The 25,667-nt window shown below is 36.0% G+C and overlaps 1 protein-coding gene across 3 annotated transcripts in view; it reads left to right on the forward strand.

Moving 5' to 3' along the window:
- Positions 1-25,667, forward strand: part of FAF1 (Fas associated factor 1) — a 532,153-nt gene that overhangs the window by 369,736 nt on the left and 136,750 nt on the right. For all 3 annotated transcript variants that reach the window (XR_009258134.1, XM_058717421.1, XM_058717422.1), the window contains exon 13: positions 12,414-12,568. Coding sequence is in view for 2 of the 3 variants with exons in the window: in XM_058717421.1 (XP_058573404.1) it covers positions 12,414-12,568 (155 nt within the window). In the remaining variant the exon portion in view is untranslated. The remainder of the gene's footprint in view (positions 1-12,413; positions 12,569-25,667) is intronic.

Consider the following 25,667-nt stretch of genomic DNA (forward strand, 5'->3'; position numbering starts at 1 on the left):
TCAGATCAAACTTTTCTTGCAAGAATGCTTTGTAAGTAATGCTGAATACTTTATTAAAACAGGAATCTAATAGGTTATAGAGTCTCTCGTTGTATAGCCATGTTATTGTATTTAAACAATCACTTATTATTGGACCTAAATATGGTTGAAAGTAGTTGAAGTAACTGGAAAATGTTAGGGCCTTTTGTAACTTAAACTATAGCTCCCCAAATAGCCATAAATATACAGTACAAAATAGACAAAAGAACTTGTTCTAAATGTCTTATATAATAAACTGGCATTTGGATTTATTCAGACTGATTATCCAGGGGAACACAACTCTTGCTTATTAACTTCTGGATATATCTAGTGAAACTATTGATTGTTTGCTTTTGACTAGTGTCGGTGTTTTAACAAATGAAAATCATTGGGATGATTTTCATTTGTTAAAGCAAATTTCACATTCGTGAAATTAAATGTTTTGCCTCATATTAGATTCATACCAAAATCCACTGACCTCTTTGGACTCCTAAACTGTCTTTATCTTTTCCCCCTCATCCAACATTTTCTGTCCTCATTTCTCTTTTACAAGTTAAAGAACAACTGTTTACACATTGTTACTACATTACTATAAACTTACGTAAAATTTATCCACATAATGGATAATTTATTCAGAATTAAATCTAAGCAGATACATTTATTATAGTCATCAGCCAAGTTATATATATCTACTTTTAATTAAAGAGAACAGGGTCCACATAGAAATAATACTGTTACTATAGATTTATATGGTGCTGTATGATTTATAGAACATCTTTCCTATACATATCTCATTTGAACCCCACAACAAACCAGTGAGATAGGGGCATATAATGTCAACATTCCCATTGTAAAGATGAGCAGGCTCAGAAACACAATACAGTTTAACCAAAGCCCATCAGTAGTAGGTACTGGAGGCCAAATAAGAGCTCAGGTTCCAACACAGGTAAGTGTGATTTACACCATACCACTGTATTTCAAAGTTCATCTCTCCTTTTCAGATTTCACATTTGAGACTTAAAACACATCTTTTTCAATATTATTTTATAAAACTTGTGAATGAAACATTTTTAAGAAAACAGTTGGCCGATGTTCACATATTTTAAAAGCAAGTGTGACAGATACTGTGGCATTCTTACTAAATTTCTTTCATCTTAAATATCACATGTTTAATTTAAACTGTGGGAGGCACATTAATTTTACCAGGGCAACAGATGAGCCTCAAGCACCAGCATTCTTTACTTGAAGTGAGAAATTGAGTTCCAAGAGTAAATAAAAACAAGATTGAAGGTTTAAATCCTCTGCTAGGCTTTTTGAACTTATATACTCATTAAATGTTTATTGGAGTGGTGGGATTACAAAGGATTTGGGGAGCTTCATCAACTGGTATATAGTTAATCACTAAGTAAAACACTACATTTGATAAAGTGTTTCTCACGATGCCACATTCAATCCATCTTAATGAAAACTGCTCAAACTGATTTCATTTGAGAGTACTTGATGAAGAGAGTGCCCATGGTTCTTTCTGCCTTTTTCATGAGAAATTTAAAACACCGTCCAAAGCAGAGCTCCAACTTTAGTAAAATAGGTATTGTAAGTTCTTGTGTTTAAGTATGTTGTGACAGAGACAGACTTCTGGCAACAGGTTCATCAGTTTTATGACCTCCTCCTATGCCCTTAACTGTTAGAGATGTTCATGCACTTGAGGGCCATAAATATTTATCACATGCCTACTAAGGACCTGGACTATAGAGCTTTCCTGCCCTTGAGATGCTCACAGTTTAATGGGGAGGATAATATAAACATCCATATAGTATAATATGCTATAGAAGCAAAGAGGAGAGGTATTTCATCTACCTTAGAAAGTTTAGGGAGATTTCTTGAGGTACATCTGACCTGAATCTTATAAGATAAGCAATACTTAGCCAAATAACAAAATTCTAAACAGAATAAAAGGTCAAAAGCAAAGGCAAGAAGATTAAAATTAGAGAATTACAACCAAAAAATTAAGACCAGGAGAAAAAAATGCAAGACAGTTGGATTACAGGGCTGGGAAGATCAGCAGGGGCCATGGCATGGAAGGGGCTGTGATTCCTTGTTATTACCTGGCATTTAAAAGATATTTATTGAATAAAGCTTATATTATCTTTAGATAAGTGAGAGCCAATGGTTAATCACCTTAATTAAGGTTGCAGAAGAGTTACCACTGGCCACACCACAATTTCCTAGGAGTTTTTTTCTTTTTTTTAATATTTATCTTTTTTTAATTTTTACAAAGCCTTCACAAAAGCTGTCGTATCAAGAATTGTAATAGCAGCACCAGTTGTGTGTCAGCTGCTTAAGATTTTTTTTTCTATTTAATGAAGATTTTTTTTAATACGAAATTTATTGTCAAATTGGTTTCCCTACAACACCCAGTGCTCATCCCAACAAGTGCCCTCCTCAATACCCATCACCCACCCTCCCCTCCCTCCCACCCCCCATCAACCCTCAGTTTGTTTTCAGTTTTTAAGGGTCTCTTATGTTTTGCCTCCCTCCCTCTCTAACCTTTTTTTTTTCTTCCCCTCCCTAATGGTCTTCTATTAAGTTTCTCAGGATCCACGTAAGAGTGAAAACATATGGTATCTGTCTTTCTCTGTATGACTTAGTTCACTTAGCATAACACTCTCCAGTTCCATCCACGTTGCTACAAAAGGCCACTTTCAACAATACCCAAATTATGGAAAGAGCCTAAATGTCCATCAACTGATGAATGGAGAAACTGTGGTTTATATACACAATGTTTATCTTTTTTTGAGAGAGAGAGACAGAGAGACAGAGTGCAAGCAGGGAAGGGGCAGAAAGAGAGGGAGACACAGAATCCGAAGCAGGCTCCAGGCTCTGAGCTATCAGCACAGAGCACAACAAAGGGCTCGAACTCTTGAACCAGGAGATCATACCCTGATCCAAAATCAAGAGTCAGATGCTTAACTGACTGAGCCACCCAAGCGCCCCTCCCTAGGAGTTTCCTAAAGATGGTTCTTTTTCTCCTTATTGCCTCCCTACCTCTTATTCCTGCTACCTCTGAATTCTGTACAAAAAAAAAAGTGCCCTAGAGAGTGATTAAACATTTGTAATAACTAAAAACCAACAGCACTAAAAATCTCAGTGCCACGGTTTATTTCCCACATGAAGCGTTGTTCATTTCCTAGCATCCCCTTGGGAGACTGGGCTTTGATATCAGTAATCCTGTTACACCTCCTTAGATCTTGACTTCAGACCCAGTGCTGTTTCCAAATATTACACATAATTTAAGGAAACCAATGCTCAATTCTTAATTTCCCACTTAGTAATTCTGTGGCCCTAAACAAGTAATCAGCTTGTTTCTTATCTGGGGAAGAAAACCAAAAGGGAGATGATGATACAGTTTTTTTGAGGATTAAATAGGATGCTATCCTTAAATGCACCCAGCACTATGGCTAAAGTGGTGTGAAGCAATTTGGGACAAATTTGAAATGTTTGTAAAATAACAAAACTGATTTATTCATACAATTTATGAACTAATTCTAAGAATAATTCCAGAAAGGAATTTTGAGAACCCCTATATAAGTGTTTACAGCACTAAAATAACTGCTTTGCTTTAACAATGTTTGTTATCAAGATTTATTACTTTACTTTAAAAAAAATCAGCCTATTTTAAAGTAATACTGTTTCCACTTCATGTTTAAAAATGTAAATACCATCACTGATCAATATTTTTCTTGAAAAATAACTTCTTCACAAATCTGAAGCTACAGCCGTAGTTGGTGAGTTTCTATCCCTCCATTATCCAGAAAAAATAGGCAAACAAACTTATTTGTGGTTTAGAAAATATGCTCAGTCTCTTCATTTTGTCTTTGTTTTCATTTCAATTTAAATTCCTTAAAGTCAGGCATTATCTTTAGAGTAATTTTCTATGACAGCTATGACAGCATCCTGCACATGTGTGAGATAAAAACTATGATGCTAATATAACTTTGCTACGTATGTTTTCATTGTTGTAAAGAAAAAAAAGAAAGAAAATAATACAGGTACATTTAAAGTAGAAAACAAGTAACCACATAATTCCAAACCTGAAAATAATTACTATTAAATGTTATTTTACTATTAAATGTGTGGTTGTTGGGTTTGTTTGTTTTTTTTTTGAAAGAGAGAACAAAAGCTGGAGAGAGGGACAGAGGGAGAGGGAGAGATCTTAAGCAGTCTCCACGCTTAGTGAGTAGCCTGAGTCAGGGCTTGATCCCACAACCTTGGGATCATTACCTGAGCTGAAACCAAGAGTCAGATGTTCAACCAATTCAGCCACCCTGGCGCCCCTTAAATGTGATTTTTTTTAAATCTCCAAATATGTATATCAGAAAACATGTTGATATGTTTTACATAAATGAAACCATACTAAATACGCTGTTCTGTAATTAGATGTTTCCACTAAATATCTTCCATAATATAAGAAATACAGATTAAAACTACACTAATACATCATTTTCACATATCATAATAGCAAAATTTTTTCTGCATATATACCTAAGCATAGAGAAATAAGATAAATACAAGGATATTTATTACAGCATTGTTTATAATAGCAAATAATTCGAAATATCTTAAATTTCATTCATACAGTGGAATACTATGTGACCATTAAAAACAGTGAAGTCACTTTATATATATTGATGTGGAATGATGTTCAAGATACTTTGTAAAGGGGAAAAAGTGAGATGCATAACTGTGTAGTATATCTCCTTTTGTGCTATAAAGATTATGTGTGTACATAGATAGACTATTAAAACACACACACATACACACCAACCCCCTACTATGACTTTAACCATCCTGGGTCTCAAATATATGTAATATGGCACACCTGGCATTTCAGATAGATGTACATTTCAGTACTACAAATCCCAGTAGGCTATCCTCTCTGGGTTAAATAGACTGGACTACAAGCTAATAGTGAAGGCTCTCCCTGACCTTTGCATGAAGGCTAGACTAACAACCTCCATGTCTTCTTTTGCCTTCATGCCTACTTGGCCTTCTGAAAACAGGGTCCTCTCCTCTCTTCTCACTAACCAGGTGTACAAGATGGAGCTTTCTAAAGGACCAGTTAGGTCATTCACATTAGGCCAGTGTTAGTTACAGTCCCTTAAAGTATAATTCAGGGCCCACTGGAGTCTATGAGAGTCTTTCTGATGGGCCACAAACTAATCCATAAATGGATATCTTGTCTTTAGATCAGTGTGGAGCCTGCTTGGGATTTTCTGTCACCCTCTCTGCCCCTCCCCCCACTCACACGTTCACTCTCTGGCTCTCTCTCTCTCTCTCTCTCACAAAATAAATCAAATTTAAAAAAAAGAATTACCATATGCTTAGCCTTAGCTTATTTTTATAATTTACATTGTTCTACTGTGAAATCTGCCAGATAGTACTTGACAGTAGTAAAAAGTTACTGAACATGTTTACTCACAAATCATTAGAATTCCTGTGATTTTTCAGCAAGAATGCATTATTATCAATATACTTTAAAAAGTACTGTTAATTTATCTTTAATTCTTTATGCTGTGGTTCCCCCACCCCCTGGAATGTGGAAATGATGTGATGGATAAGCTATGGGTTCTTCTTCTCAGTGGTCTAAAAGTGGGAAAAGAAGTATTTGTGTACCATTGCCTTTCAAACTGTGTACTTCACATTCATTCACATTCGTATTATTCTGCCTGCTTAACAGACCACAGGTTAACTAGGGGTAGTGTTATTCCTCTCAGAAGAGAAGATGATAAAATCCTGCCTGCACTTTTATGAGGGTGCTTTTCCAGTCGTTGGTACTGCTCCTAGGTGTTCACCTGGAAAACCAGTGAGATGAGATCTTTGCTCTGGCCTGCAACTGCCTACTTTTCTTGCCTCCATGCTCCCTCTCACAACCTCCCGAAAGAACTCACCTGCCTCTCTACAGTTTGTGATAATAGCCAATCACTTGAGCTTCTAATTTCCTTATTTGTAAAAACTTTAGTCACATGGTGGCCTTCCTCAAAAATACTTTATGACTTGAATATTACACTCTGAACAATGAAAACTGATAAAGCTTTGTCCCAGTTAACGCTGGTCAGCTTTTTTATGAAGAGAGTTTGATTTTACTTTAGGCTTTTTTCTTGGTTTAACTGTGACTTTCATATGAGAATTCTCCCTGCATGAAGCTCAAATACATTTATGTTCTCAAGATTTCAGAGTGCTATCCCAACATCTGCTTCAGGAAGTGAGAGTAAAAAGACACCATCTTGGCATCACCTCACCTTCAATATCTGGCTGTTTCCTTTTGGAACCTCTCCAATTGGTTGCTGATTGTTGGTCCCCGAACTCAGCTTTGGAAAACAAAAATACAAAGTGTCATGACTTTTTCCACAAATCAATCTACACTGATTCTTCACTCTTTAAAAGTTATTAGCTTGGAGTTCTTTGAACATATCAGGCTACTAACATTACTGGGCCTTTTACCAAACTTTTCTCTTTGCTTTTTCTTCTTTTTATTCTTATTTTCCTTATTACCACCCAAATTTCAAATTTAGCTCAGGTATTCCCTTTATAACGAAGTAGCCAATCAAAGTTTATGCTTAAACCCTAGGACTGCCTCTGTTATAGGACTCATAGTACCACTCCCATCTAGACAGAGTGTTGAACTTCTGACCTCCAGAGCTATATGGCACCCAAAGCACAAAAAAGTGAAGTAGCTTTCCCAAGGTCACATAACCGGGAGGTGACAAAGCAGGAATTTGAACCAAATGGCATGACTTCATGCTGTCTGGCCTCTGTTCTCACCTGTACTTATCTTGAGTTTCAGTTGGATGCTGGGCTGGATCTACGAACATTCATATACAGGGATAGGATTATAGAAGTAGGCAGTGACTGGAACAATCCTAATTGGAGCCTAGATTTAAAACAGTAAATAAAACAGCTACAAAGGACATTTTGAGGTTGTCGGGGAAATTTGAATATGGACACTATATACTCGATGAAATTGTAACAATATTAAATGTCTAGAGTGTGATAAAAATATGGTCATGTAAGGGAGTGACCTTGTTTCTCAGGAGACAGACACTGAAGTATTTAGGGTGGATGTGTCAAGATGTGTGTAGCTAAACAGTATAGTTTACTAAACAGCAACTTTGAATGTTTCAGGGAAGGAAGCATACAATGAATGATAGAGCAAATATGGCAAAATGTTAATAATTGATAAATCTAAGTGAAGGATTAGTGTTTATTGTTGTGTCAGGTCTTTGTATCAATAAACCATTCCCAGACTTAAAACCAAAAAAAGTAACAGTGATGGTGATTCTTAATGGTGATGAAAATCATGATAGAAAAGAAGGAAACAAAGTCAGGTCCCAATATACATAAAGGAAATTATTTTATTTTTAATGTGTTTTAATTCTTACACTGAAAAATCTATGAACTACCATTTATAAAAATGATAGCAACTTTAAAATTACTAAATACACAGACTGGACTTTCTGGTACTCAAAAAGAAACTAGAAAACTTCCCTTTGAGTCCATCAGCAAATATTTTCTGAGTGTCTGCTCTATGCCTGGCTTATTTTGAGACATAGCCAGCTCATTTCTTCCAGGTCTAATGTTCTATGGTTCTGTAATGCTAAGTGTCTAAATACAATAGTTCCTGTAACTCAAGGCCACATCACATTGGTTGCTGTCAGCCTGGCATTTTCCTAAGCATCAACTTAGTACCTTAGCTCTTGGATTTTACTTTATTTTATTTTTTTAAACGTTTATTCATTTTTGAGAGACAGAGAGCAAGTGGGGGAGGAGCAGAGAGAGAGACACACACACAGAATCTGAAACAGCCCCAGGCTCTGAGCTGTCAGCACAGAGCCTGATGTGGGGCTCGAACCCACAGACTGCGAGATCATGATCTGAGCTGAAGTCGGCCGCTTAACTGACTGAGCCACCCAGGCACCCCAGCTCTTGGATTTTAATGTGAAGATTAGTGAGGCCCTGAAGGCAGGGACACAATTTAGCATATAAACACTATTGCTAGTAGGAGAAATAGAGGAGCTTCATAATCTTTAATACATTTTCTTGGCTATCATTTCTTTTGAAATTGCTTTCAAATCCTTTATTTTACTTGGATAATTCTGGAATCTTCATCTTAACACCTACATTTCATTCAGCACTTACTTTGGGCCAGATGTTGTGAATAGGTACTATACCCACTTTATCCACAGTCCTTGGAATAAACACCCATCTTGCTCCATGGTCACACAGATGGTAAGTGCAAAATTGGATTTAGCACAGAGCTTTTTTACCTTTACACTATGTTACCAAAACCTAGATCACAAAGAGGGAGTCTGAGGAGAGTGTAGCTGGTCTGCTTGCCTTTGTCGCCCAGACTTACACCCTCTGTGCCAAATTAGAAATACAAATAAAATGTAGTTTCTTTAATGTCCCATTCTTATCACTTATCTTATGGTACTGCAATTAAATTTTTGCTTCCCTATACACTGACAACCACCCCCCCCCAACTCTTTGAAGACAAGGGAACTTTGTTTTATTCATCTTTATATTCTCAATGCCTAACACATAGGCACTCCGTAAATGTTATTGAACTGAATTATTAATGGACCAAAGGGAAAAATGGTTATAGTTATGGAAAACAAAACATTTTCTCATGCTTTTTCAATGTACTAGATGCCCTTTCTTCACAAAAGCAGTTTTCTGATATGCTGAACCCAGTTCTCACTGTTTGGACCTGTGTTTAATTGAGCTCAATAAAATAATCAGAAATCTGTGTCTGGGGCTTATTTAGCTGTGCCTATAGTTTAATCAAAGATTTATGTAGTCCATATTCAGTAGCATTTGCATATTATTAAGAGTTTTCTATTTTACTAAGTATTTCTGTCAAAATAGCAGAAGAAAAAATTTTTGTTGAAAGCATATTATGTTAGAAAGATCATTTTAAGATTATTCAGTTTCCCTTTTCAAAGCTACTATAGGCGTTCCACTCCCCCCCCCACCCCCAGCCTGAAGATTCTCTTCTGATTACTCTTTTTATCATCTCCTTTCTCACAGTTTAGAGCTTAAAGTGAGAATTTTTTTTTAAGTGTGTTTTCCTGGCATCTCATGTTTAACAGTGTCAGGGGTTTGTGTCCCTGGAACGAAAACTGTTTCTCCAGAGCCTTTTTTCTCTCAGCTTCCAGTGAAAAGAGGGGCGAGGCGAGCCAGTCGCTTACCACAAAGCAATGCCACCACAAAGGAAAGATTAAGGGTTTAGAGAGAGGTCAATGTGGGTTTTTCTCTAACTAAACACTTTCCTAAAGTTTCCTTGTGGAAAAATAATGAAGTCATCTCAGAGTTTTTAAAGAATTTTTATTTCTTTTTCACCGTCTGCATTCGCTTGTCTTCTCAGCATGGATGTTTAATCTTCCTAGGCTTTGTGAATTGGCCCAAATGAATAAGTAGTGAGCTGTCTCTCTAGGAGCTAGAGGCTTATTCTAAGGGCCTAATCACTGAGTAAACACATCTTTGCCCTCCCTCTCACAACTGCGATATAATAGTCGAGATTCTAGCACAGTAACCTGGATATTGCAGGGACCAATGCTTTGAAATGCAGAGTGGTTGGTCCTCCAAAACAGACAGTGCCTGATCTTCGCCTGCCTCTTTCTTCTTTTTTAAATTAAATATTGCCAAAGAGATGCTGTTTTATTGCTTGATATTGTGCATTAGTGCCCTGGATTTCCAAGTTTAGTTTCAGTAAACACTGTCGGCTGCACTTATAGGGAACTCTGCATGTTGGGTTTCTTAGTAGCCTCTTCGGCACATGTGTGTTTGGTTTGGAAGAGCATTTAAATTAAATCAGTGAGATAGCAATGTAAATCGCTAATCTCTTTCTCAAAGTCTAAATGTTCCATTGCAGCATTCTTGAGAGAAATGGGCGTTTTAAAGATTTAGCCATTGCCATTGTTTGGTTAGAAATATGCTGATTTAAAAGTGGACAGCTCTCTTGTTCCCAGTGTCTCATTAAATGTAGTTGCTGAGATACGATCAAGCAGAATTAGAGGTTGACATCCCTCTGTCTATTCAGCTAGAGAGCTCCTAAGAAGAGGAGTTCTGAATTTGTTAGTGCTGCCAGGTTCATGTTCCTTTTCCTAAAGCAGATTTCTAGATTCTTTTGCTGAAAGTGGTTTGGCATTGCTGCTGCCATTTGGTATCTTTTTTTGCCAGGGGTTTGATAATCAGCATTCAAGTTTCTTTCATCAAACATGCTGAGACCCATGCTAGCTGTAGGGATGCAAAGACTGAAAGAGACCCAGTCCTCACCCTTGAGAGACTTTGTCTAGAGGGGAAACTGGTAAACAATGATAATACTAATGGGAAGAGATAGAGGCCCAGAAAAGGAAGCTGTTAGCTCTGCCTGAGGGAATCAGGGAAGGTTTCATAGAGGCATTTGCTTTGAGCCTTAAAGGATGAGTAGGAATTTACCAGATAAGTATCTCTCCCAACTGTGAATCTGATTACAAACTTCCTAGAAACCAGCTACTGTTACCTGCAGACACCAACATGGATGAAGAAACCCAGAGTCTGTCTTGTTGACCATTTTATCACCACTGCTTCCTACTAGTCCTGACACAGTATTTCAACAAATGCTTGTTGAGTGAATGATTAAATGAGTTGACCCATGGAAACAGCTACTATTGGAGTAACTGAGCTACTTATACTCAGGAATTCTGTCCTTATTCCCATTACACATTGTCTCTGAGGCCCAGGAAGCACTGAGGTATGAGCAAGGGCCAATCTGGCATCTTCATATTCTATGAGCACTCCAAGCCTTGACTACAGTGTGGTTGATTTTCCTGCTACTGCTGTAGTGCCAAAGAAAGAATACTAGGCTTAGAGTCCCATCAATTTGGCTTCCAGTCCCAGATGTACTACTTACTTACTAGTTGTGGTAGAATTTAGGACAAGTCTTCTTTCTAAACCTCAGTTTTCTTATCTGCTAATAAACTTAATACTATTTTACAGGTATATTCTGGGGATTAAAGTAGGTAAAGGGTGTGTAACTAATAGTGCCTCCTATTCATAGTAGATGCTTTTGGAACCTTAATCTATCTATGTACCTCTGGTTACCCTCATCTAGTACAAAATTTAGCTTTGGAGGAAATATTTTAATAATTACATTATTATTATTATTATTATTATTATTATTGTTATTGTTATTATCATCATTTGGATTATTGAATAGGATAATTCCAAGCTTCAAATATCAATATCCTTTCATCAATATGAGCCTTACATTTCTCTGTAAATGTCCTATCCCACACAGCAAGTTTTTCTTTTTTATCATCACATCCTTATTTAATATGAAGGGAGAAGACCCTAAGCTTCCTTAAAATTTTCCTTTGCCAGAATTTCACAGATTGGTTTGCACATTGTGTTTACCACAATTTTTTTTTTCCATATCATGGCAAGTGACTGTTTTTAAACTCAGCTCTTCTACAATGTAGCACCAAGAATTAGTCAATAACAATTTAGGCTCTTTAATCATCATCGCAGGGGGATGTTGTTAAAGCTGACATGTTGCAAATTATGTTGCTCAATTTCAGTTTTTAGTTTCAGTTATTTTATTAACTATCCATCTATGACAGAGGACGCTTTTAAGAGAACAAATGTCATTTCTTGATAGCAAGTTTTATCAAGCAAAGGGGAAAGAATAATTCACCATATGAGAAACCACAGCGGACATTTTCTGAAATATAGACTAGAGAGAATTCATGTGAACTACTTTCTACCATCTTTCCAGGGACAATTAGATGTTACATGCTCTTACATAAAGACTTTAATATGAGAACACATTAAGGGCTTTGAAATTACTTGTGGAAGTAAAACATAACTTCATTTCAGACCTTTTCCCTTCAAGTAGAAGAGACTTCTCAGAGTTAAGATTAAAAACAAAAAAATACGTAAGAGACTTTGGGAATCAATCTTAATCCATATTTTTTCTCTGTACATAGTTGGATAGTTCAAAATTAATTTTCCTTTTATAAAGCATGTTTTAATATGAAGAATTGTAAATCCGTTTTATTTAAAGAAAATGCAATTCTGTTGCATATTCTGCTACAGATAGGCTTGCACATGTTAACAGGGGTCTGTGACAGTCTATAAAACAATATAATCATCCTAGCCTCTTTGGAGTATAAGGAAGCAAAATTTATTCATATTAGTGAATGCTTTAGGAACTCTTAAGTGTCAGGTGCTCTTTTAGGTAGTAGCATTTAATTTTTGTCTTTGCTGTTTATATTGACAGATTATGCCTTTCCAAAATTCAAGAAATCTTATGTTAGTGAATATTTTAATTCATCTGTCTTTTCTCCTCTTTTCAGAGAAAGCTTCTTGCTATCTACCTCCACCATGATGAAAGTGTATTAACCAACGTGTTCTGCTCACAAATGCTTTGTGCTGAATCTATTGTCTCTTATCTGAGTCAAAACTTTATAACCTGGGCTTGGGATCTGACAAAGGACGCCAACAGAGCAAGGTAATACTGTTGTTACAAGTGGGGCTTCTATTTTTTAAAAAAGTTACTGTATTTGGTTTCTTATCATCATAAACATTTTCATCCTCAGCATTAAATCCTCTACCATTACATTTAATTAGATAAAAGGTATTTGTTGTAGCTAATGTATGCAGTTATTTACAATTGTGAAAATATACCTCAATTTATAAAAGGTTTTTAAATACAAGAGCAACCTGAAAACCAAAACCAAAATACCAAATTGTTTTTCATCGTTTTGCAGTAAAACTGGTACAGTACATTTCCACCTACTGGATATTCTTAGGTTCTCATATGTTGTTGAATATTGAGAGAAAATCTATTTTTAATAATGTTGAGAAAAAGCAGAGCAAGTCTAACATAAAATCTTAGTAGTAAGTTTATTTTTTAATAATTCCAGTGAAGAAGGCAAGACATTCTGGGCTAGTCCATGGAGTTGGTAATAGCTTAACTCTAGCATATACTAATTGATGTAATCGCTTTATTGCACACATTCTTTTGCACACATCCATATTCTCAGTAGGAAAAAAATCCCTTTCCTAGCTGTCAGGATAAATTTACTTAATTTGTTAATCATAATATCTATAAATGATGAATAAGTCTTCATATTTTGCCTGTTTGAGTTTCCCATCTGAAATATATTTCATCATGTTTAATTACACATGTGGCCATAACAGTCAGTGATGCTACTTTGGGTGTGTTTAACACAATCATAATCACAGGGTATTGGTTTATGAACAGGGAGATTAAGTTCATTTCAAGGCAAGCCTACTGTAGTTACCTAATTTAAATGATTATAGAACAATTAGAAATCATCTGATTTGTTTTTTTATTATTTTATAGCTCACTGAGTTTTTGCTCATCATTTAGACTTTGTTTTATGTAATCTAAACCTGAAAAGAAGAATGATTCTTCCCTGAAATGTGAAGCAAAAGAATGTTGAAGCAATTTCTTCATCTAGTACTTCATTTCTTTAAGCAAATGGTTAGGAAATTTCACAGGATGACTTCGGTCTGCATTGGAAATGTTCCCTGTTATACATAAATAAAGAACCTTTAGCACCTGTATTTGTTTAAATTAAATCAGGTTATTATTCACACTCAGTTAAAGGTGATGAAAAGCAGTGCCAAAAACAGATAAAAATGCAGCATCGAAGGTCTTTCATGAGGCAAAATACATAGACTGGAGACTTGGCTAAATCTTTTGCCATTCACTGGCAGTAAGGAATCTCCTCCTTTCCTTTTATCCACAACTTGATGGAGAAGGAAACACTATTTCTAAACCATCTGTAATGGCTAAGTTCAGCAGGCTACCTGCTGTTATTTTGTTCTATCCTCCATTTAATTCCTTAGTTCCTTTTATTTTACAATGACAAAAAATTGCAGTGTAGTTTCTTTTGAAAAACAGTGTTTGAGGGTTTTTTTTTTATGACTGGCAATCAACAGCCATGTAATTGCTTTGTTATGTTTTACCAAAGAAGTCTGTTAAGTAGCACAACTTTGATACACTAGTAATAAGAGTTTGCAGGTTACAGAGACACCTGTGGTGACCAAAGCGACAGAAGCTGCTTATTAGAAAGAGCCAGTACAGCTGTGTCCTATTAACTCCTTATGACACTTTTTTTAAAACACAAAATAAAGGCCTTGTTTAAGGCTTTAGAGTTATTTCTCAATGAATTGCAGGACCAACTGTGAGGTATGATAAGATATTTCAATCTACATTTTTAAAAATATGGCATCTCATTATTATTATTACATTCATGAAAATGAAAAGAAGTAATATTAAAGACTGAAAATAGAAACATCTAGGAATTTGCTTTAGTAAATATTTATACAAACAAGAAACAGGGCCAATGGGACAAAAGAGAATTAACCATTTCTGGGATTTAAGTTACTCGGCATCCTTACTCAAAATTAAATTCTATCCATATTACAAATTAAAAAGTATTTTAAGTTAAGGTATTATATTTCTCTCTATAAAGCAACAGAATCATGTAGATGCTTTTCATGTACATCTCCATATTATTATTGTCAAGGCAAATGGAAAATACATATTTTACATACCCAGGACGAAATTTCATTGGAATGACATATTCCTAAAATGGAGTAAAAGTAGATTTCCCTTGATATATTGAACTGCAAAAATATTTTAATTAATTAGAATTATTTATTATCACAGGAAAAGATTAGCTTAGCAACAATTTTCTTACCAGCCATCATCTAAATAAAATTGTCTAGTTGCATTTCCATCTCTATGATCTTACTTGTATTTTTAGTACCACATTTTGTCCAGAGGTGTTTGTCATAAACATTTATTGAATTATCCATTTGACACTATTAACACTGAATAACAAAACCTCAAAGTTTCACACCCAGTTCAGTAGAAGACCACTGAACTAATATTTATTGATCAGTGAGCTGTATTTCAAAAGTTGCTGTGCCATCATTTGCATATTACCAGAAAGCTAAAATATGACAGATTAATATGTGAAAATGTAGAAGAGATTTCTACACATCACAAACAAGATTGCTGTGATTTTCGTATGACAAATGTAAAAAGTGTGGAAATAAATTCCTGGTGGATGGCTTGTTTCATCCCATTATCTGGCTTTCCTAGTTCAAACTGATCACACAAATTTTTTTAAATCCTGAGCCTATATGCTATTTAGTCTGGGTGACTCCTTAGTAGTTTTCTGGGACTGCCCCCTGACGTGATAACTGGGGACATTGGTGCCTAAGATGGGGTTGGACTTGCCAAGCAAATTTACTTTTGCTTAAGAAATAATGGGGCGCCTGGGTGGCTCAGTCCGTTAAGCATCTGACCTTGGCTCAGGTCATGATCTCGCAGTTTGTGAGTTCGAGCCCCATGTGGGGCTCTGTGCTGACAGCTCAAAGCCTGGAGCCTGCTTCAGATTCTGTTGCCCTCTTTCCCCCCTCCCCCCCCCCCCCATAAACAAACATTAAAAAGAAAAAGAAAAGAAATACTCTGCTAAGGGGCACCTGGCTGGCCTAGTCAGTAGAGCATGCGACTCTTGATCTCGGGGTTGTGAGTTCAAGCCCCATGTTGGGTGTGGAGATTACTTAAAAAAAATTAAATCTTTAAAAAAAAATAATGGAAGAAATACTCTGCTAAACCTACAGAAACATTAGTCAGTTTACTGTGAATCTCTCATGTGTAGAAGATAAGAGAAGAATACTGTACTAAGTGAATGATTTGGTAAAGTTACCAGAATATGAATGTCACTTGAGGTTATAAGTTAAATTTCTTAATTTCACTAACAAATTAGAGTAAAAAAGAAACAGATATCTATAGAATGTCACTATTATACACCCCTGTGATGTTGATGATTTGGATTTCCCACCTCCAAAATGATTCTAATAACTTTCTTTCTAAGTTGAATACTTAATTTGACCAACCTAAACCTGTATGAAATAGATTAGAATAATTTCTGGATTGATCTTGGAACGTTCCAAATATGAATTGAGACATCAGAGTTTAGCAGTAATGGTAATATAACTATCTTCTCCCTCACTAGATTGTGATCTCCCAGAAAGTCTTATTCATTTTATTTGTCTAATTAAACAAGGCACATTTATTTATTTATTTATTTATTTATTTATTTATTGAGAGAGAGAGAGAGAGAGAGAGAGAGAGAGAGCAAGCATGGGAAGGGGCAGAGAGAGGAAGACAGAGAATACCAAGCAGGCTGCACACTGTCAGTGCAAAGCCCAATGCGAGGCTCAAACTCCTGAAACAGTGAGGTCATGACCTGAGCTGAAACCAAGAGTCAGTCATTTAACCAAGCAACCCAGGTGCCCTGTAAACAAGGTACTTTAAATTTACAAAACTGTAGGAGAAAGAAATTCAGTAAGCATTTGGCCAATGAATGTATGCATCCATTTCCACCTAAGAATGTGCTTATAATTTCAGTATTATATATCTAAATGGAGGTTTCTTTCCTGGAAAACTCTGTACAGTCTTGGCTGTCATGTCTAGTTGCAATTCAGGGCCATTCTTTCTTAAAGCAGTAGGCAATAAGCCCTTGTTAGTCTTTTTTTTTTTTTTAAATATATGAAATTTACTGTCAAATTGGTTTCCATACAACACCCAGTGCTCATCCCAAAAGGTGCCCTCCTCAATACCCATCACCCACCCTGCCCTCCCTCCCACCCGCCCTTGTTAGTCTTAAGAAGTCCTGGAGAGTATAATTTCCTAAGTATCCATCTGAACAATAATCCTGAAAGAAAGAGTAGGATATACCTGTAACTGAAAGAGCTGAAGAAACAGGTAACAGTAAATAAGGAGATCCTGCAGATCATTTCTGAAAGTAGCTAAAAAATATCTTAAGAAAGGTATATTTTCTTCATGTTTATTCATTGAGTAAACATTACTGCATATTTAATAGGAACCAGGAATGGTACTTTGCACTGAGGATGAGAAGGTGAAAAAGATACAGTGTATAATGCTCAAAATTCCTACTCTTTAGTAGGAAGACAGACAGAGAGCTAATATGTAGTATGAAGTATGCCCACGGTGCTTTGGGAGTATAGATGAACTTCATAGAGAGGTACTCTACCTGAGTGGGCCAAGGAAGAACTTCAAAGAAATGACACATGGAAAAATGAAATTAGGATTTTACTCTTTTTATATTAGCAGCATTCCTAGTTTATTAGGTTGGAGATATCTGCTATTTTTATAAAGGAATATTAGTATTTTAAACCTCATAATTAAGTATCAGAAACGAAGAATCAGTGGTTTATATAATTGTGGAGGAGAGAAAAAATAGAAGGACCTGCCCAGCTAGTGTAATCATATATGGTCTGAACGAGATTAAGGTTTAAGGTCAACTAGCAGGGATGGACAGATCCCAAGAAGTTGTTTTATTAATGATTCACCCCAATATTGGCATATGCTTACAGGCAGACAGTGGGGCAGAGATCAGATACTCTTTTGGATGTGGAAACATGTAGAAAATCATCATGGATTTAACTACTACAATAAAATATATTTAAGGACAATATATTGTTAGTGAACAAATTCTTGTGCTGTAAAAGAATAATTTCTTAAAATTCAGGACAGTTATCACCTTTAGGAAGCCTTGCCATTGTCCATCCTCTCTTGCCTCTCAGTCTAAAATACACATTCTTTATGTTCCCATAATATCCATATACTAACCTGTAATGATGGAATTCATTAACATTGTATGGTTATTGTCTGTCTCCCTATTATGTTGTCACCCCCCCCAAGAGAGCTATATCTATAGTCTCAATGTGTTACACAGTGCCTTTGAAAAAGTCAGTGTTATATTGATAAATAATCTCTAATAGTCTTATTGAATAATAAATGTCAGTGGAAAGAGTATTGGAAATGCTGTTATACTACTTTAATTGTGTGATCTTCTTCCATAGCCATTAGTAGGTCTAATAAAGCAAAAACCTTCATTTTCCTTGCTGAATTAATTACAAATGTCCAGACCAGGTACCTTGTCTTCTGCTGGCCCTGTAGCACTTTAGAATATTGTTGTCTGTCTTCTGTGCACCAGGCACCCGCACACCCTCTGGAAAGAGACTTGAATTCCAGCCCAGATGAGTTCATCCTGTGGTTCCAGAGTTTCTTCCCCAGACTCACCAAGTCTGATAGCCCTGAAACAACTGGCCCCCTCAGATCGGGCTATTCGGGGATGGTACTCTGAGCCTTCTGCAATGGTGATGGCATTGATTAAAGTAAACATGTTCATAGGACCAGAGTGCTAAACTGGCTACACGATGAGGTATGCCAAGGAGTCAAGCAAATTCCATTTGGGCATCATTTGAATTAAATATAGATAGTAGTATATAAAGCACTAGCACAATAAGCATTAATTTGCTTCCCTCTATTAGAGTTATTTGGACATCTATTAGTTGCATGGGAACATTGGCACAGGAACGCCCTTGATGTTAAGCTATGAGTTTTTGGCTGTAGTTGCTTCATCAAGGAAAGTTACATAACCTATGTGGCACAGTAAACCACCAATATTAACCAGTAGTAAATGGATTAATGGGTATCTCTTGTTCTGACCATGAGGGCCCACAAGGCAAATGTCTCAGTCTATCTAGTATAAGTACTGGTTTAGATTATTTAATTCTAGAAAACTTGAATTTGACTAGGATAATGCCAACTGGGTAATCAGCCAGCTATGAGGTGTTTATATGTAAGTTCCTGAGGTGGAAATATTTAGCACATCAGTGTACATGCTACGAAGTGTTAAATCAGCCATTGTGCACTATTTCTAAGCGGTGTTCATAGTAGCTGCAAATAGTTACCTAGGAATTGCTGACAGTGCCTGAATTACACAGGTTGCATGAAATATATATACATAATGTTGCATTAAATTTTGCCTACACAGTACCAGTATTCACAGAATTCTGTTGCCTGTTAATATTAGCTTTTGAACTTAATGTCCTTGAGTGCAGTATTTCAGATCACTGGAAACTTCTGCTGCTATGCTGACAGGTACTTTTTAGCCTTAATATTCAAGTGATAGTTTTCCACATTACTTAATCTTTGGCAAGAGTTAATTGACTTAAAGCTCTTATTATCAGTAGGCTGTCTTCACCTGCACTTTCCATTTGAGCAATTAGCAATATTCACAGTGGCATACCCTTAATTCCAAATTAGTCCATGCTTCATGCCTGGCTGAAGCCTAGATGACCATGTTACTCTAACCCTCCACCTCCATTTGATCCAGCAAATATTGCCCAGGTGTGAGGTCTGCATGGGAGACACAAGGAGTGTTAATTCCCAGCTGCTACCCTAGAAGGAGATATGGATTCTGCAGAAGTAGCTGATAAAACAGATGGACATGTTGTGGTCAGGGAACCAAGACTTCCAGAGAGCCTTCATGCCAGATTTCCATATAATTTTCCCCAAACTTCTTTATTTCCTTTGTGCTACGTTTTCCTTCCAGTACTTTTAAAGGAAATGTATTGCCATCCTAAACATCCCAGGTCAAGGGCTTAATTAATGCTTTAAAATAAAGGTTCCAAAACACCAGGAGAGTTTGTCATTTTCTCCCTGGTTTGTTTTGTGAAGAGGGAGGAGAGAAGGTGAGGAGGAACCCCTCCTGTTCCATGATTACATCCTACCCACTCATTTTCTCCTTTTCTCCTCTGCTTTTGATTTTTAGTGGCGGTCTTAACAGAATGTCAAGATCAATTTGCAGCATGGTTTAACTCAAGGTTTGCGTTCTGCCAGCAGCAATTGTCCCTGCAAACAATGCCGTGTGTTCTTGTAACTTCAGAAGCTTTTAGAAGGATCATGGCAAGGGCAGCATCTAATGACTTTATTAGTGTAGGGTTTCAAAATGGGCTCAGTAATTGTTCATATCTCTTTGTCAGCAAGTCATAATTACTGCTCAGCATTGTCCAAGGGTGCAGTTGTGAATAGTTTACTAATAGTACTGAAAGGAAGGAAAAGAGGGACAGGATAAAAGATGATGGCCTCTTATGATTGAGAACAAGCCAGTCTGTATATAGATGATGGCTAAACTGTTTATAATTCTTTACTCTTTTTAAAATAGAAGATTATCCTTTAAAAAATGTTCTTTTAGGTAATTTTAAATTACTGGTTTACAAGCCTTTTTACTGTGATTTGGATACTTCCTACACTACTACCTAGTACTGCAATCATAACTGCCTGCTGGTGCATGCATTATATCTGAATCAAGCTATATATTTTTCCCTTGATATTAATCTAATTAATGCTATTTAGAAAACAGGCATTTAACTCAGATACAGTTTTCTATGTGTTTTCACAGTCTATATGAAGACTATTTTAGAAAAGAACAATCAAAGGTGAGAACTGTTGACAATACAGTCCAAGAGAACATTATATGTTTTTAGCAAATCTTATTTTTCTCATGCACTAGACCTTTCTTGTTACTCTGTTGGTGTTCTCCTTGGTCTTTCTGCTAAACCCTTTGTATTTTGAATATTCTAAGTACTTGATTTGTAAGAGTTACAGAATAAAAAGAATCATTATATCTTTTGAAGATACACAGAGCTTCAGCTAAATGCCAAGCTTTTGCCCTTCTGTGCTCTGTAGCCAGATTCTTTCCTGTTTTGTGACTTTCTAAATTTGTGTGCAGTTGTATGCAAATATTCCCTCCCAATAGCTAGTTACCTAGAATTTTAGAATATACAAATTCAGATAAATATGACTGCCAGAGGTACTTGCTCCAGTGTTTATATAAAATACAAAACATGAGTTATCTAATGAAACAAATTCTAAAAATTAGACATCTCCAAAATGAAATATCTTTGTTAAAGTAATATACCCCATCATGTCTTTTGCTTTTCTCCTTGCCTGAAATTGGAAAGATCTCAAGAGATTTATTTACTTTATGAACTGCTTTGTTAGTGTTAATAATTTTTATATTCATGATTGTTTCTGAAGAACTTTTACTGATCATGTATCAACTATGCCACTTAAATCAGTAGCACAGTTCTCCTCTTCCATAAATACTGATAGTAAAACACTCAGAAAACTTATAAAGGGAATGTGTTCGTTCAGTCACCACCTATTGGAAACTGGTTCCTCTGACATTTTTCTAGTATTTGCCTCTCAATCTAGATAGATACTCAAAGAGGTTTTAGTGCCCAATTACCTTAGTGATCTCATCTGCTAAATATACCACCAAAAACTGTCAGTCTGGAATTATAGAGTCAGGTGGAATCCTGTTTCCTAACGTATTTGGGTAATTCATTAGGAAGTAGATTTTGTGTCCTTTCCTCAAGCATGTTTGTGTCTTTGAACTTGACTGCATTACAGTAATAGAGAAAAGTGACAAAATATTTTTATATTATTAATGAATTAAAAGTTAAATGTAGGGATTTTTATAGTTTATCTGCTGTTGGCTGACTCAGTCTGTAGGCACAGCAACAATTTAAGATATGTATGTATCTTTCTGTATGTATGTATCTTTCTTTTCCTCAATGCATGATCAGCACCAAGAAAGTCCTCTTTAACATACCTTTCTACACATCTCAACTAAGGAAAGAATGAAGCAAGTTAACATGAACAATAAAGAAGCTTTGATTGCTATATCTCAATCTGAAAAATTATGTTGCCAACCCAGTATCAAATAAGGTATTGGAGGCTCTGAGTAGCTCCCAAATAAGTTACTCAGTACCACAGCAACAAAAATTTATTTGGTCATTATGAAAGCTATGTAAGTATTAACTTTTTATTAGTTCTTAAAGCAAAATCTATGCACATTTAAATATGTCAGTTGCTGTTCTTAAAAGACTATGATAAACTATTTTCCCACTGTTTATGCAGATATCATTCATAAAATGTAGAGCAGTTAGGAAGTTGGACTCAGTTGGTCTGGGAATATGAAGAACAAGGAAATATTAGGCAAATGGTATAACATTTCCAGATCTTTTTTTTTTTTTTAACTATGAAAATTGGGGAAGAGGATGCTGACAGCTGACCTACTTGACCTGAGACCTTTGACCTTTATCTCTAAAATTCTCTTTCTGATGACTTGGACACAACTATTTTCAATAGAAAAATGAGAAGTAAGCAAGATTTCATTTTCAAAATAAATGTTAGTAAAGTTTTTAAGTAGATTACTGCCCTTACCAGTTTGTGATAACTTAGAGTGACCTTAGTGGAGTGTAGCTAAGGACGCCACAATCATTTTCTGCCTCTTTCACCAATAAAGACAGCTTCTTTACCCTTAGAATTGTTCTCCAAGCTCATGCCATTTATGAGAGGGGCTTCTACTGAGAGTTTCAATAGCTAAGAATAAGACTATCGTTACTGCTTTAAAAAAAAAACCAAAACACATAATAACTGCAACCATTAAAGCACCTACTATGTGCCATACTAATTGTAGATACAGATATAGATATAAATAGATGTATGAGTTTATTTAATCCTCACTGTGTATATATTAGGTCATTTGACTACAATTCTGCAAGGTAAATAGCCAAGGTCCAATGTCACATATGTGGAAATTATTTTTGGCTCAGAGAGGTTCTATAATTTACCCAAGGTCATGCAAATGGTTGTACCAGATATAAATTCCAAATCAACCTGTGCTTTTCTGCTTCATAATGTTTCTTGTCCCATGACCTTGTCAGGCTGGATTATTCAACAACAAAAATGTACTGAATAACTATGCAAAGCCTTATGAAGGTTGTAAGGGGAATATAAGACCTAGACCTTTTGCTCAAGGAACAAATAAACATGGGATTCACCAAATCTTAGAGTTGGAGATTAGAGGTGTTCTCAACATCTAATTTACAGCCATGCAGGTATGTTTCCCCATAATGTGCTTAACTGTTATTACTACAGTTGCTACCTGGATACTTCTAGGGACAGAGAAATTAAAGCTTCAGAAGGTAGTACATTTTTGAGCTACTCTAAAAGCTAGAAAAGGTGTTTGCTACAGTACTTCTTCATAGAGAGGGCTTCTGCAACTTTCTCCCTTTTGGTTCTAGTTTTGAATTAATAAGCCTAACTTGGGGATTAATAAGCCTGACTTTAGTTCTGCCTTACAGTCAGTTTAACCAGAGCTATCTTGTTTGCCCTAATTTTCTTGCCTTTTTTTTTTTTTTACAAAGTATGTTTATTTCCATTGCTCCTTATATGCTAGGGTGTCTAGATCCAGCCCATTCTAAAGGTGCCCCAAATCAAGCATAGTGCTCTAGAGCAGGTTTATCTCACGCTGTGCTCAGTTCTATTCTGGAATTATATTGTTGGCTCCTGTTGAACTGAGGTAGTCAACTAAATCCCCCTACCAGTTTTTCAAATATGGTGCTACCCTGATGGGCTGGGCCTGGGTTGTTATTATTTGTTTAAATAATTTTGGGGGTCTGGGTTGTCATTAAACTAGATCTTTGCCATTCTCTACTAATGCAGTTGACTGACAAGATCTTTTGAAGTTCAGATTCTGTTAACTCTCCCAAGAGTTATCATTCATAAATGATATTGTAACTCCTATCATTTCTCTTGCTGTCATTCTTGATAATCCTTTCCATTCCTAGCTATACCTAACTCCAGAATTTTTTTTTCTTCTCCTTATTTACCACACTTAGACGTAGCCATCAAGAAAAGCTTTATCACCTCATATATTTTTATTTCAAGCGCTGGCTCTGACCAACACTTCCTATCCCTATCTTAACTTGCTCAAGTGCTAAAGTTTTTTTATCTCATTATGCCCTGCAATCTATTGAGCCCACCACTTTACTTCATCTGCCCTTTTGTGTCTCTAATCTTCATATCCCTTTTTGTCCTATTTAGATATCAAGGCCCATCATTATGACTTCCTTGTAATATCTTAAATTCCCTTACCAGTGTCTCCATCCATTGCACTCAATTTGCTGAACCCAGCTATTCTCCTTCTTTATATCTGTGCCCTTGCACTTAAACACTGCTGGAGATAGTCACACTAATTTTTTTTCTAAACAAACACAAACTTCAAGCAAGTACACAATAATGCTGACCAAGCCTACTATGATTCTCTAGTTAGCTTTTGTTCCCTTGGTAAGATGTCTGTTTCATACTACTCCTCATTCATTAAACATCTCCTGTCCCTCCCTCTCTGCTCCCTTTCCCAGCTGCCCTCACAAGTGGACTGAGAAAACAGAAGTCATCAGATAGAAATGACTTTTAATTTTCTTTCTTCAGGTCTCACTGTAAATGTCTCCTCTTGAAAAAGACCTGTTGAACCTTTTTAGAGAAAGCTTCTTCACCATCATTCTTTTTCATAGTACTCTCTTAAAACTTTTCATAATAAGCCATTGCTTTTGTTTACTAAAATTTTGTTTTCTAATTCTTCCACTAGAATGTAAGATTCCTAAGGGCAAGGATTACATCAATCTTCTTCACTTGTGTTTCTTACTTGAATACTAATAATTACTTGTTGGATGATATAAAAATGCAGAACAGCATAATGGTTGAGTATAAATTAATTTAGATTTAATCACACTAGGATTGGAATTCTATCTGTGCCTGTAGGTCACCATAGGGACCTTGAGCAAGTTGCTTGACCCCTCTAAGTTGCAGTTTCTGTATTGAAAAATGGAGATTAAAAACCACATCCCTTAGAGTTGTTATTGGACTTAACTGGGATAATTGATTTTTGAAAAAGTCTGGCACAGAGTAAATGCTCAGTGCATTGTATCTGTAAGGTATTTTTGGTTTATGTCAGACATTTATAAAAATGTTGACAGAACAAAACCAAGTGGTAAGCTATTTGAGACCACTTTCAGTTTGGTAACACTCTACAGGTTCAATTTCTCAGTGACAAGGAATTTATCCAACTTAGCCTGCATTTCTGAATCTTATCCTGAAGGATATTTCAAGATACCTCATCACTTCTTACTGAACTCCAGATACTCAAAGCTCATGGAATGCTCATGAGTTCTCAGCCTAGTAATTCAGCCTAGTTAGGCTTATTGTATTCTTAATAACCCATGTTGTCTCCTAGTCATCACTATTGTATTCTAAGTGTTCAGAAGCCATTTGTCTAAGTGACTTTTCTAGCTTTTGTAGAGGACTGAGATCCAGTTTACTGATCTGTACTTTTTGAAACTCACAGTATTAACTTGTTTTTAGAGATTCAGATGGTAGTCATTTTTATCATCATTTATTCTAGCTTTTTACTGTCCCATTCTACTATCGAGGCATTTCTTTGTCCAGTAAAGTATCCATTAAACATTTATAAACACTTGGGTTGACTCAAGTTTTGTACATAAACACTGAATTTAGCTCTGTAATTCTGGCAGCTTAGGAGAAACAGAAAATGTTTCTCATTTATTCATCTATCCATCTAATATATATTTTTTGAGTTTCTAGTATGTGTCAGGTACTATGCCCTAGAGTTTACAGTTTATCATTTATAGATCTCATTGACTGATAAAAAAAATTTTAAATTTTTTTTTTTTCAACGTTTTTTTATTTATTTTTGGGACAGAGAGAGACAGAGCATGAACGGGGGAGGGTCAGAGAGAGGGAGACACAGAATCAGAAACAGGCTCCAGGCTCCGAGCCATCAGCCCAGAGCCTGACGCGGGGCTCGAACTCACGGACCGCG

This window comes from Neofelis nebulosa, chromosome 2 (assembly GCF_028018385.1).
Source record: "Neofelis nebulosa isolate mNeoNeb1 chromosome 2, mNeoNeb1.pri, whole genome shotgun sequence".
NCBI lineage: Eukaryota > Metazoa > Chordata > Mammalia > Carnivora > Felidae > Neofelis > Neofelis nebulosa.